Source organism: Amia ocellicauda, chromosome 14, assembly GCF_036373705.1.
Source record: "Amia ocellicauda isolate fAmiCal2 chromosome 14, fAmiCal2.hap1, whole genome shotgun sequence".
Classification (NCBI taxonomy): Eukaryota; Metazoa; Chordata; class Actinopteri; order Amiiformes; family Amiidae; genus Amia; species Amia ocellicauda.
In genome coordinates, this window is record NC_089863.1 from 9,159,357 (window position 1) to 9,173,613 (window position 14,257).

General features: G+C 44.9%; 1 protein-coding gene across 1 annotated transcript; it reads right to left on the minus strand.

Moving 5' to 3' along the window:
- Positions 1 to 2,506: 2,506 nt before the first annotated feature.
- psme2 (proteasome activator subunit 2) lies at positions 2,507 to 13,718 on the minus strand. Its single transcript, XM_066722863.1, has 11 exons — positions 13,334 to 13,718; positions 12,752 to 12,784; positions 12,576 to 12,638; positions 12,370 to 12,456; positions 11,315 to 11,363; positions 11,072 to 11,169; positions 3,619 to 3,687; positions 3,427 to 3,494; positions 3,264 to 3,318; positions 3,059 to 3,145; positions 2,507 to 2,745 (listed from the first exon to the last, which is right to left on the minus strand). Exons 1-11 carry the CDS (start codon positions 13,379 to 13,381, stop codon positions 2,665 to 2,667), a joined length of 738 nt encoding a protein of 245 aa, XP_066578960.1. The 5' UTR covers positions 13,382 to 13,718; the 3' UTR covers positions 2,507 to 2,664.
- Between the last annotated feature and the right edge of the window lie 539 nt (positions 13,719 to 14,257).

The following is a 14,257-nucleotide window of genomic DNA, read 5'->3' on the forward strand; positions in this document are numbered from 1 at the left end:
AAATCAGATCTATTTTTTTCGTTTCATCCGCGAATACAATACGGCCTAAATGAAATTAATACTGAATAATCATTAATAATGTGTGTTTTTATAAATCAATAAATATATAAAACTGAGCCCAGCCCTGGATTCTCCCGCTATTGACACTGTTCCACATTCGGGTTCTGGAATTGATAGTGTGCTCCAGTCTGTCCAATCAGCTTCCAGATCCCCGCCTTGGCGACCATCTGCAGCCAATAGTAGTCTGGCATTCGCGTCTTCGCCCAAAACCAGCCAATCACGTAGCTCTGTCTGCCCCCAGTGACGGCCTGGACACCATTATAGAAGATTGCGTCACTCTGTAGCAGCCAATGAGAGGGCCGCCATTGCTTCAGGTGCTCGTCCGACCAACCAATCAGCGAGCAAAGAGGATGTTTATAAGAAATAATTATAGCCTGTATTAATGAGGAGAAATTATAATAATTCTTTAAAGTTTCTGAAGATACTTTGTCTGCATGATCATGTGCAATCGAAGTAGTAATAGTTATGTACAATATAGGTATAAAAGTAAGTAGCTTAGTAGCTGTAGTTTAAGAGCAGGTATTTCCATGATAGTATGTCCATTAGTAATAAGTATTATTATTATACATACTACAGCAGTGTAGTATGGTGTACCATGGTACAAACATAGTAATATATGTTAAAGTGTGGTGTACCACGGTAAAAACATGGCAATATACACTCACCTAAAGGATTATTAGGAACACCATACTAATACTGTGATTGACCCCCTTTCGCCTTCAGAACTGCCTTAATTCTACGTGGCATTGATTCAACAAGGTGCTGAAAGCATTCTTTAGAAATGTTGGCCCATATTGATAGGATAGCATCTTGCAGTTGATGGAGATTTGTGGGATGCACATCCAGGGCACGGAGCTCCCGTTCCACCACATCCCAAAGATGCTCTATTGGGTTGAGATCTGGTGACTGTGGGGGCCAGTTTAGTACAGTGAACTCATTGTCATGTTCAAGAAACCAATTTGAAATGATTCGACCTTTGTGACATGGTGCATTATCCTGCTGGAAGTAGCCATCAGAGGATGGTACATGGTGGTCATAAAGGGATGGACATGGTCAGAAACAATGCTCAGGTAGGCCGTGGCATTTAAACGATGCCCAATTGGCACTAAGGGGCCTAAAGTGTGCCAAGAAAACATCCCCCACACCATTACACCACCACTACCAGCCTGCACAGTGGTAACAAGGCATGATGGATCCATGTTCTCATTCTGTTTACGCCAAATTCTGACTCTACCATCTGAATGTCTCAACAGAAATCGAGACTCATCAGACCAGGCAACATTTTTCCAGTCTTCAACTGTCCAATTTTGGTGAGCTTGTGCAAATTGTAGCCTCTTTTTCCTATTTGTAGTGGAGATGAGTGGTACCCGGTGGGGTCTTCTGCTGTTGTAGCCCATCCGCCTCAAGGTTGTACGTGTTGTGGCTTCACAAATGCTTTGCTGCATACCTCGGTTGTAACGAGTGGTTATTTCAGTCAAAGTTGCTCTTCTATCAGCTTGAATCAGTCGGCCCATTCTCCTCTGACCTCTAGCATCAACAAGGCATTTTCGCCCACAGGACTGCCGCATACTGGATGTTTTTCCCTTTTCACACCATTCTTTGTAAACCCTAGAAATGGTTGTGCGTGAAAATCCCAGTAACTGAGCAGATTGTGAAATACTCAGACCGGCCCGTCTGGCACCAACAACCATGCCACGCTCAAAATTGCTTAAATCACCTTTCTTTCCCATTCAGACATTCAGTTTGGAGTTCAGGAGATTGTCTTGACCAGGACCACACCCCTAAATGCATTGAAGCAACTGCCATGTGATTGGATGGTTAGATAATTGCATTAATGAGAAATTGAACAGGTGTTCCTAATAATCCTTTAGGTGAGTGTATGGTATAGTGTGGCATACCATGGTAAAAACATGGCAATATATGGTATAGTGTGGCATACCATGGTAAAAACATGGTAATATATGGTAAACTGTAGTGTACCATGGTCAAAACATGGTAATATATGGCATAAGTAGATTATAGCAGGGTAAAATCATGGTCAAATTGTTGTAAAAATGTGGTAAACGCATGGTAGCAATATGGTAAAAGTGGGGTAAAATTATGTCAATCTTAAAATGTGCTAACAATGTGGTAAAATGATGGTAATATACAGCGTTAAATATGGTTAAATATGATTTATAGCCAGGTAAAAATAAGAACGTACTGTATACTCTACACACACAAAGACTGCACTCTTGTCTCGTACAACATCAACACATTTGCCTTCATTCATTTGGTGTAGTTGCAGTTTGACAACGTAGATTGTGGTTGCAATGGACTCTTAAGCAGGGGGGCTGAATCTGACGCACACCACACCACGCTTGTAATATTACTACAGCAACAATGTACAATAATATTACTGCAACTCCGAACAGTATCATTATCGTTAATGACCACGAGGCAGCGATGGCGGAATAAAATGTGCTTTTATTGGCGTGTTTCACAGCAGGGAACACAGACAGGGCCCCAGAGACACACAGGCACCCCGACAGACTGACACACTACGAGTAAGTGACTAATGACGGATTATTGTATCTCCCCTTCTCCCCAGCACCCTCTTCTGTCTCAGTACATCGATGGCTTCTCCTCTCCTTTGGGGTTGGTTACCTTGTCCTGGTTCTTGCTGATGATGTCGTAGAGTTCAGCCTAGACACACACACAGAGAAAGAACGGTGTGATTAAAGCCCAGCAAAATCTGACTGACAGACACACTGACTGACTGACAGACACACGAACACACTGACAGACTGACTGACACACTGACAGACTGACTGACAGACACACTGACTGACTGACAGACACACGAACACACAGACACACTGACTGACTGACAGACACACTGACAGACACACTGATAGACACACTGACTAACACACTGACTAACGCACTCACTAACGCACTGACTGACTGGCTGGCTGAGAGACACACTGACTGACCACCCCCCACCCCTCTGACTCACGTAGAAGCCGCGGATGTCCAGCAGGGTGACTCTGAGCTCAGAGTACAGGGCCTCATCTCGCTCGTGCACCAGAGAGCGGTAGTCCATCTGTCAGGCAGAGGGGAAGAGGTCAATGGTGGGGGAGATGGGCTATTAACAGAACGATGTTGGCAGACACACAAACAAAGGACAGAGTGGACACTCACACACACATAACCAGTCTTACCACATGAGTCTCTTTAGAAGCTTTGGCCACAGCGTCCCCTCTCTCTGAGTAATACCTGCAAGAGCAACAACGACATCAACAACAACAATTGTAATGATGATGAGCGTCACTGAGTCTCGGTGTCAGACGGTCATGGAGTCAAGTGTGTCAGAGGGTCAGTTACTTGGCCAGGCTGGTCTGGAATCCCTCCACTTTGGTCTTGATGGCAGTGATTCTCTCCAGGATCTTTTCCTGAAACACGAGAAACACACACACAGTGACACACTGCACTACACAGTAGCAGTAGTGGTGGTATCACTGCAGGATGTTACTAATTAACCTTAATTTGTTAATTGTACGTAAATTGATTAATTACCTGGATGGCCACTCCGAAATCATTACCGTCCTCGATTTTGGGAATGAGGTGCTGGATCCAGCAGGACACCTGGAGGGGAGAGAGGGAGAGAGAGAAAGAGAGAGAGAGAGACATTTATAGTGACATTTATAATAAAGCTTTTATAGGATTGAAAGGAGAGGGATTCCAGTTAAAATACACACAATAACATCAATGCTGTAGTTCACTACATAGTAATATATGTTAAAGTGTGGTGTACCACAGTAAAAACATGGCAATATATGGTAAACTGTGGTGTACCATGGTAAAAACATGGTAATATATGGCATAAGTAGGTTACAGCAGGGTAAAAACATGGTCAAATTGTTGTAAAAATGTGGTAAACGCATGGTAGCAATATGGTAAAAGTGGGGTAAAATTATGTCAATATTAAAATGTGCTAACAATGTGGTAAAATGATGGTAATACACAGCGTTAAATATGGTTAAATATGATTTATAGCCAGGTAAAAATAAGAAAGTACTGTATACTCTACACACACAAAGACTGCACTCTTGTCTCGTACAACATCAACACATTTGCGTTCATTCATTTGGTGTAGTTGCAGTTTGACATAAAGATGTAGTGATATTACTACATTATAGTAATTTCTCTATGGAAGCTTTCTAGTGCCATAATACAAAACAACGCATATGCTGAAATAGAAAAAATATTGGCGTTTTGCTTTACAGGATGTTGCGAATTTGTCGTGCCATAATTAAATACAATACGCATGTTGTTAATCAATACAAGCTTATTTTTGTGTCTTATCCCTGCTGAATTGCAGGAGTGAGATTATAGGCATGGTTCACCCCGGAGTTGAACTGATTGGTTTATCGCAGCCCAACACAACCTCCAGTCAGTCGGTCTCCATCTATTAAAGTGCAGTCACACTAGAGATCTCAAGTCTGAATCTGAATGCAAAAGCAGCAATCGCGTTGGAGCAGCAGAACAAGGACAGTCCGGCCCCAGCCAGGCTAGTTTGTTTCAAATTATTTAATTATATTTCATGGCAGTAATGTGAAAACACACAGACAGACACCACAAATTTTGGTATAGATATACACATAAGAACATAAGAACATGAGAAAGTATACAATCGAGAGGAGGCCATTTGACCCATTGTGCTTGTTTGGTGTCCATCAATAACTGAGTGATCCAAGGATCCTATCCAGTCTGATTTTAAATGTTCCCAACAGTGTCATGGGTCATGTTTCTTTTCCATAAGTTTAGTTAATTTAACGTTGCTGGTGCATGTCAAGACTCAAATTTCACCCAAGACATTTGCAAAGCCACCATCTTTAAAGTATCCCACAATACCTCTGGTTACGACCATGAACCAAGAACCGAGTCTCATACTGGGTTCAGCAGTTCGGTTTATTTGTGACCGCTGGGTCCAGTGAAAAACACACAACCTGACCATCTGGCCACAGCACGAAAACACACCCAGATCCGAGTAAATTAGTCTAATGAGGAGAGCAACATCGGTTGAAACCTCAATCATTAAAAATAGGCATATATATTTTAAAATATGTAATTAATACAAGCTATTTTATTTAAACATGGAACGAGAGCTGCTATATATATTGTGACAGAAGCGGAGGTTAAAAAAAAAAAAAATACCTGGGATGTGGAACACTGGGGAAGGAGGAGTGTGACAGGGAGGGGGTTAATTGTCATTCCCTGTCTGCTTATGGACTGCAGGTGGTTGGGGTGATTGAGCAATTAAGGTCAATCAACCCCAGCAACCTGACATATATAAATAGGGGTGGGGCAGAGGACAAAGGGAGAGTGTTGGGCCGGTAGCAGGGGAGTTGTTTTTGACCTGACGGTTTGATTTGTTTTAACTGTGTAGTCAGTGGACCAGCCGTTTTTTTGTGTTGGAGTTATTTAGTATAAAACTTTGGTTGGCCCACGCGCCAACTTTAGTTTGGTTATTAGATCTATAAATTGTGAAGTGTAAGATATTAGGAGCTGGGATTGTTGGGACCCGCCCTGAAGAGTGGACGCAGTAAAGGTTGGGTTCGGTTGGGTTCGGTCAGGTCACAGTAGGAGACCTGAGAAGAAAATAGTACTGTGAAGAAGAAAACATGTAAATAAACTAATCCCTGAACCCGTGGAGTACAGCCTGGTTTTTCTGCCTCCCTTCGGACAAAAGTAGAGGTAACCTTATCGGGGGAGTCCGGGCTTCACATATGGTGTCAGAGAAGTGGGATCTGAAAACTGTAGATATACCATACAGTACCCTCCAGCCTAGAACGCTCAGAAGAAGACATGGCGAACCTTGAGGCCCTGGTACATGCGCTGACGAACGCCACAGCCGTGCAACAGGAGACCAATCGGATTCACACAGAGGAGCTACAGGCAGCAAAGGCTGAACGAGAAGCCATGTTCCGGTCCATCCGGTCAACGCATGTACTGAATAAAATGACTGCGGGGGATGATGTGGAGGCCTATCTTCTAGCCTTTGAGAGGACTGCAACTCAAGAAGCCTGGCCAAGGGACAAGTGGGCTGGCATACTCGCCCCCTTCCTTGTTGGAGACGCCCAGAAGGCCTACTCCGACCTGACACCTTCGGATGCTGATGAATACGACACCCTAAAGGCGGAGATCCTGGCCCGGGCGGGAGTCACATCTGCGTTAAGAGCCCAAAAGTTTCACGCCTGGACCTATGATACCGCTCGTCCACCTCGTTCTCAGCTGTTCGACTTGATACATTTAGCCAGTAGGTGGCTATCTCCAGATGTCCACAGCAGTCACAAGGTGGTGGAGGTCCTGGTGATGGATCGCTATCTCCGCGCCCTACCGGCCAGCCTGAGGAAGTGGTTAGGCCAGGGGAACCCAGCCACCCTCGATGAGTTTATCTCATTAGTGGAGCGGCAACTAGCGGCTGAGGAATTGGTTCGCTCAACCACTCCACCAGGTCATACGCCCAGAACCCCAGATCCAACGGGAGGAAGACAACCTCCCCACATGCAGATGGGTAAGCCACTTACCAAGAGAAATGACGGGCGGCAGGAGGCTGTGAAGGGACAATGGCAGGGACCAGGGGCAGGGTTAACACATATGAGGGAAGGGGTGGATTACACTTATTACAGATGTTACAAATGTAATAATATGGGCCACATTGCCAGAAATTGCCCCCAAACTGAGGAGTTGATGCAATGTAATACAGGGCAACAGTTTTGTGGAAGTATTGCCATTCCAAGAGAACCTCCGTGTTTAGCAGAAGTGGGGGTAAATGGAAATAAGGTGACAGCTCTCATAGATACTGGCAGCTCAATGACGCTGGTAACTTCGGATCTAGTCACTGCCAACCAAATAGATAAACATCTCACAGTAGGGATCACTTGTATACATGGGGACATAAAGCGTTACCCAACCACCCTAGCCACCATGGAATTTAAGGGGCACGTGACACAGTTATGGGTGGGGGTGGTGAACAAGATGCCCCATAAGGTGATACTGGGGAGAGATTTTCCAGGGTTTAAGGAAGTTGTGCAGTCGATGGGGCAATTAGATGACCCAGCTTCCACTAACATTGTAGAAAGAGCTACTGCGGAGAGCTTGTTCACCGTGTTTCCATTTATGGAGGCAATATTCGAGGGGCCACGGCTCAAAAAAAGTGTATAAAACACGTTGACAGCGACGTTGTGAGAAACGAAAGGGATCTCTGAGTAATAGAGTGTTGTTGCTGGCAATGGGGAAAAGAACGGCGAAAGGGGTAAGCACCCAGTGCTCCCCCAGAGAGATTTTAGACGAAACGGGGGAGGAAGTAATTGACCTTGGGAAAAACAGGACAGAAACCTGGTATGATACTTTCCAACCCTCAACCAGGAATTTTGGACGGGAGCAATCACAGGATCCAACTTTAGTACATGTTCGGGGGAAGGTTGTAACCATAAACGATGTACCGGTGGAGAATGCAATTGTGAATCCACATGAACATTTTATAGTTAAAAATGACTTATTATATCGGGTCACTATAATCAACGGTAGTCACGTTGAACAACTGCTAGTACCTCGGGCATATCGTTTAAGGGTGCTTAGGTTAGCTCACAATCATCTGTTTGGGGCACATTTGGGAAGCGAGAAAACACTGCAACGCATAACTCAACGGTTTTACTGGGTGGGGATTAACAAGGAGGTAGAAAATTTCTGTAAATCCTGTCCGGAATGCCAGAGAGCCAGCCCCAGACCTCATCTTAGAGCCCCACTGCAACCCATGCCCATAATAGAGGTACCTTTTGAAAGGGTGGCCATGGATTTAGTGGGTCCACTGAATAAATCGGCCAGGGGCCATGAGTACATCCTGGTAATCCTCGATTATGCCACTAGGTACCCCGAGGCCATTCCATTGAGGACCATGGCCTCGAAGACTATTGCAAAAGAACTCATTCAGGTATTCGCTACAGTGGGGATCCCCAAAGAGATCCTGACGGATCAAGGGACCCCCTTCGTGAGTAGACTAATGCAAGACTTGTGCAAAATGTTGCAAATCAAACCCATCAAAACCTCAGTCTACCATCCGCAGACGGATGGGTTGGTTGAACGTTTTAATAAAACTCTAAAGTCAATGCTTAAAAAGGTGATATCCAAAGACGGAAAGGACTGGGATTTGCTCTTGCCCTACCTCATGTTTGCTGTTCGGGAAGTTCCCCAATCTTCCACAGGATTTTCACCGTTTGAGTTGTTATATGGGCGTCAACCAAGGGGTATCTTGGACATTGCCAGGGAAGCGTGGGAGAAGCAAAGTAACGAAGGTAAGAACTTAATAGACCACATCCTCCAGATGCAGGACCGCATTGATAGAATCACCCCCATAGTCACCAAACACTTGCAACAAGCCCAAGGGCGACAAGCACAGCAGTACAATAAAACTGCTAAAATCCGTCAGTTTCAGCCAGGAGATAGGGTGTTGGTGTTGGTCCCCACGCCAGAAAGTAAACTCTTCGCCCATTGGCAAGGGCCGTACGAAGTTATTGAGGCTGTGGGGCCAGTAAATTACAAGGTCCGACAACCTGATAAGCGTAAGAAGGAACAGCTTTACCATGTCAATCTATTAAAACCATGGATAGAAAGAGAAGGGCTATTAGGGGGGTCAGGACAAGGTAACTGCTGTCCCACCCAGATACAAATAAAAGGGGGCAGCGACAATCGAGAGGAGACCGGTCCCGTAAACATTGGTCCAGAGTTGACACCTAAACGGGTCCAAGAAGTTCATGAATTGATACGTCGACGTCGCGATGTATCTTCATCGACACCTGGTAGAACTAAGGCCATAGCACATGATATTATAACGGCCCCTGGCGTGAGGGTAAAAATAAGACCATACCGGGTTCCGGCCGCTCAGAAAGCTGAAGTCTATAAGGAAATAGAATTAATGAAAGCCTTAGACGTTATAGAAGAGTCGCATAGCCCATGGTGTAGTCCTTATTTGATGGTTGCAAAACCCAATGGTACGTGGCGATTTTGTAACGACTTCCGGCAGTTAAATGCAGTATCAAAATTCGATGCCTACCCCATGCCAAGGGTAGATGAGCTGATCGAGAGGCTTGGTAAGGCCTGGTACCTAATCACACTAGACCTTACCAAAGGATACTGGCAAATTCCGTTGACGCCAGCAGCTCATGAAAAAACTGCCTTCGCCACCCCATTTGGGTTATTCCAGTATAAAGTAATGCCGTTTGGGCTCCATGGAGCACCCGCAACGTTCCAAAGACTAATGGATAAAATTCTACAACCACACCTGGACTATGCATCTGCATACATTGACGATATTGTTATCTTCACAGAAACATGGGATGACCATCTATCCAAAGTGGAAGCCGTGCTGAGTAGTTTGAAACAAGCAGGTCTGACCGCAAACCCAGACAAGTGCTTTGTGGGCTTGCAAGAGGCCAAATATTTAGGATACGTAGTGGGCGGTGGAGTGGTCAAACCACAGGTCTCAAAGGTGGAGGCCATTAAAAGCTGGCCGATTCCCCGAACCAAAAAACAAGTCAGGGCATTTTTAGGGCTAGCAGGATACTATAGAAGATTTGTGCCTGAGTTTTCGACCATAGCAGCCCCGTTGACGGATCTGACTAAGAAGATGGCCCCAGTTAAGGTGCAGTGGACAGTGGAAACGGAAGCAGCCTTCCGTATGATCATTAAAAGTTTGTGTAGTGAACCGGTGTTGACGGTACCAGATTTCACTAAACGGTTCATAGTGCAAACGGATGCATCTGACATAGGACTGGGGGCTGTTCTGTCTCAAATCGTAGATGGAACGGAGCACCCAGTAATGTACCTCAGTCGTAAACTTCTACCAAGGGAGACGCGATATGCCGTGGTAGAAAGGGAATGCCTGGCTATAAAATGGGCGCTGAACTCCCTGAAATACTACTTGCTGGGGCGGGAATTTTCCCTGGTTACTGATCACTCTCCGCTTGTATGGATGAAGGATCACAAGGACCGCAATGCTGATGTTGTTTTTGAGCTGACGGTTTGGTTTGTTTTAACTGTGTAGTCAGTGGACCAGCCGGTTTTTTGTGTCGGAGTTATTTAGTATAAAACTTTGGTTGGCCCACGCGCCACATTTAGTTTGGTTATTAGATCTATAAATTGTGAAGTGTAAGATATTAGGAGCTGGGATTGTTGGGACCCGCCCTGAAGAGTGGACGCAGTAAAGGTTGGGTTCGGTCAGGTCACAGTAGGAGACCTGAGAAGAAAATAGTACTGTGAAGAAGAAAACATGTAAATAAACTAATCCCTGAACCCGTGGAGTACAGCCTGGTTTTTCTGCCTCCCTTCGGACAAAAGTAGAGGTAACCTTATCGGGGGAGTCCGAGCTTCACAATATGTATATATAAAGTTCATGCATTTTCAATAGTCAGTTGTAAATCAATCGGCACCTCACATTGCATTTCAAAATGGTTCAGCTTTGCGTTCAACGCCGGCAGCTCTAACAAAAACAAGCGAGCGTTGAGTGTTGCTCGTCTAAAATCCAAAGTACAGATGCTCGGAAAACCTCAAAAACTCCAAGGTGAACCACGCCTATAATCCCAACCCGTATGTTAATCACATCCAGTCTGCGCCCCTACATTGTATTTAATGTTGGCGCTGCAGTGCAATGTGTACTGCATTTAATTCAGTCACTACCATCACGCTGCTTTAAGCAATGTAAAGTATTATTACATTCAATTGTGGCATTCAAATACTACGATGCCATAAAGCAATTCAGAAGGGATAAGACACAAAAATAAGCTGGTATTGATTAACAACGTGTGTATTGTATTTAATTATGGCACGACAAATTCGCAACCTCCTGTAAAGCAAAACGCTGATAATTTTTCTATTTCAACTTATATTTTATATATGTCTCTCTCCCTCCCAGTGTGTCTATAATAACACCCCCCACCTCTCTATCTCTCTCTCTCTCTCTCTCTCTCACCAGTATGCATGTCTCCTTCAGCTCCCTGACTTCAGGCTTTACTCTGTCCAGCAGGGTGGTGATCTTCTCATTGGCCTTAATAAACCCACATGGAGGGGCTGAGAGAGAGAGAGAGAGAGGGGTTAATACAGACACACAGGGGGGTGAGAGAGGCATTAATATATACACACAGAGAAGGAGGGAGGGAGAGAAAGCAAGAGATACAGAGAGAGAGCGTGACAGTGAGAGGGAGGTGTAATTTACGTTTCTTCTTCTTTTTCTCATTCTCGTCCTCCTTGTCCGTCTCCATCACCTGAAAAACAGCGCCCAGTTAACATCCAATTAACAATCAAAACAACATTAGGGCTCCCACTAATTACTATTTTGGTAGTCGAGTATTCTGTCGATTATTCTGACGATGAATCGAGTTATTAAAGTCAATGTGTGTGAAGCACACCTTTTGTCTTGCTTTAGTGTTTCTTAACCAATAGCAGAGAGGTTTGTTGTGAGTTTTTTGCATTGGTAAAAAACAAAACAAAAAAAAACATCTCTCTGGAGGACAAAGGACAAATGGTGGTGCTGTAAGTGCTCAAGTCTATCAAATGAGGGATGTTTTGAACATTTTACTGCTTCGGAGACCTATAAAAGGTAATCAAGCAATTTGTCAGTATTGTAAACTATGAATTGGGCGCATTGTTCAGTATTGTAGACGGTGACTGGAAGAGGCAGAAGTTGATCACAAGGATGTAAATGCGAGGGGGTGAAGGCACAGATGAAGATGTTTGTATTTACTTCAGCTGGTCAACCTGAACATCAGAATCGCCTTTTCAACACAGATTACAGAACTGACACAGAAGTGGAAATACACAGAAGCAGTAGTCCGAGATGCATTTAACACGGCACCAAGGAGAAAGAACACATCTGCACACATCTGAGTCGGACACACGCCTTTGCAATCAAGGAAAATTAAGCAATGTACGTTCATTATTATTGTTATGATTAAGTATTATTGGTACTAATAAGGACAACAATAATAATACTCTGTACATCTGAAGATGCTTTTATATGTATTCAACACACCGCAGAATCTAATCAGCCAGTTCAGTTTGTTTTGTGTTTTGTGTTTGGCCTGTAATTGTGACGAGCTTCTAGACAGGTGCGCTCCTTTTAAGTGTTTATAAGCCGGGTTCATTTTTAAACCCCTGTCGTCTTAAATTCATGTATTCATTCCACAAATGAACTAATCATGAAAAGAATGAAAAACTCCAGTGTCTTAAGTTTCTTGTGAAATATAGGTTGGCCCCCTGGCTGCTGCTCACCTCGTCCTCTGGCTTGGGCGGGTCGGGGATGGGGATGTCCAGCGGGGCGTGGAGAGAGGACAGGTCACCCACGTTCATCACATCATCCTGAGAGAGAGAGAGAGAGAGAGAGAGAGAGAGAGAGAGAGAGAGAGAGAGAGAGGGTTAATCAAGACTCGCGTCTGACTGAACACTGCCGCCCAAATATTATATTTTTTTTGTGTCACCTTCAGCAGGTTGTCCAGTTGGATGATCTTCAGGGGGATCCGCTCCGAGAACAGCTGGTCTGCCTGGAGAGACACACAACGCAGCGAATCGATATTAAGACACCACAACACAGCGACACGATATGAAAACCACAATAACACTGATACAATATTTACACAACACAGTATTTCCCTACCTGTTGAAACAGCGACACCCTGAAGGTCTCCACCTGCAGAAGAAAGGGAACCGCAGTGAATGAGAGAGAGAGAGAGAGAGAGAGAGAGAGAGAGAGAGAGAGAGAGAGAGAGAGAGAGAGGGAGGGAGGAGAGAGTGCCCCCTGCTGTATTGTTATTGATACAGTCTCTCTCTCTTTAGGGGAATACCGGCGGTTGGTTGCTTTACTTTCAGTTTGTGAGTCTGAGTGAAGGAGGGAGGGAGTGTCTGAGAGAAGGAGAGAGACAGACTGTGGGGCCCAGCAGCATGACACGGGGCTTTTCCTTCCTTTGTCTTCCTGTCCATCTCACCCTCTCTGCCCTCTTTCGGCCTCCACCATCCCTCCTGTGCTTGTTGCACAATAAACCCAAAGATGAACCCAGAGCCCAGACTCACCGTGCGGCGCATTCCAAGTGTGTGTGCGCAAAGTGTGCCAGGGTGTGCGCAAACTGCACATGTGTAGGGCAGCCCCAGCGTGTGAAGTGTGCGTCAGTGTGAGTGTGCGAGAGTGATCAGGCAGTGCAGGGGTGTGTTACAGGGGGAGTGAGATGGGGCCCGGGCCTACCTTGCTCCGGTTGCTCTTGTGTATCTTCAGCCCGCAGGACTTAGACATCGTGGAGATGCGACCGGCCGCACAGACAACAACGGGTCCAGATCAGGGGCGCTTAGTGCTGGGAGTGGGGAGCTGCTGGGTGTGCTGATCTCCACCGTACCTCTCTCTGTCTCTATCCCTCTCTCTGTCTGTCTGCTCCCGTCTCTCTCTCACACTCACTTTATTTTCTGTTTCTTTCAAACTTTCGGTTTCGGGATGTTCACCTGACTCACTGAGACTAGGGGCCGTGTGTAAAGAGCACTGTGTGAGCCGGCAGCCACATTGCTGTGATGTGTGGAGGAGTGATTTAGTGAGTGTGTGTGTGTGTTAGAGAGAGAGAGAGAAAGATAGAGAGAGGGAGAGATCTACTGTGCAGATGGATCCGTTTTCGCTGTTTATTTCTATACGAGGTTTAGGGACCGTCTATAAATTACTAATAAAGTACGCCTATATAACAATAATAAACAGTATTATTAAAGAAAATGTGTATGCATCAATCACTGCTACTATCACCACTACTACTACTGCTAATAATAATAATAACGGCACAAATATAATTCAATGTTCTACTCTAGTACTGCCAGTGCTACTATTCTTACTATTATTGTTACTCAATTACATCCAGGGTGACTTACAATACTGTTACAATATATCACTTTTTTTTTTTTTTTTTTTTTTTACTACTGCTAGTAATGCTGATGATTATTAAGAGTTATTATTACACTGCAGGGGCTCACAAATAATTAATCACGACAGCCGGATTATTTCAGTCACTTCCTCACCCCGGGGGGAGGCTGGCCCAAGCGCTATAAATATTTGTATCAGCCGACTGATATTCGATACCCAGCGTCGCCGTCCCCTTTAAATACCAAACGGGGAACTTGTGATCTCGGCGAT

Bases quoted from the DNA above. Each gene is read 5' to 3' on its own strand.
- psme2 (XM_066722863.1), bottom strand. From the start codon at position 13,381: ATGTCTAAGTCCTGCGGGCTGAAGATACACAAGAGCAACCGGAGCAAG. The intron at 3,495-3,618 runs GTAATTAATCAA...CTCGTGTTTCAG, and splicing joins ATTTCGGAGTGGCCATCCAG to GAAAAGATCCTGGAGAGAAT. The intron at 2,746-3,058 runs GTGAGTCAGAGG...GTGTGTGTCTAG, and splicing joins TGGACATCCGCGGCTTCTAC to GCTGAACTCTACGACATCAT.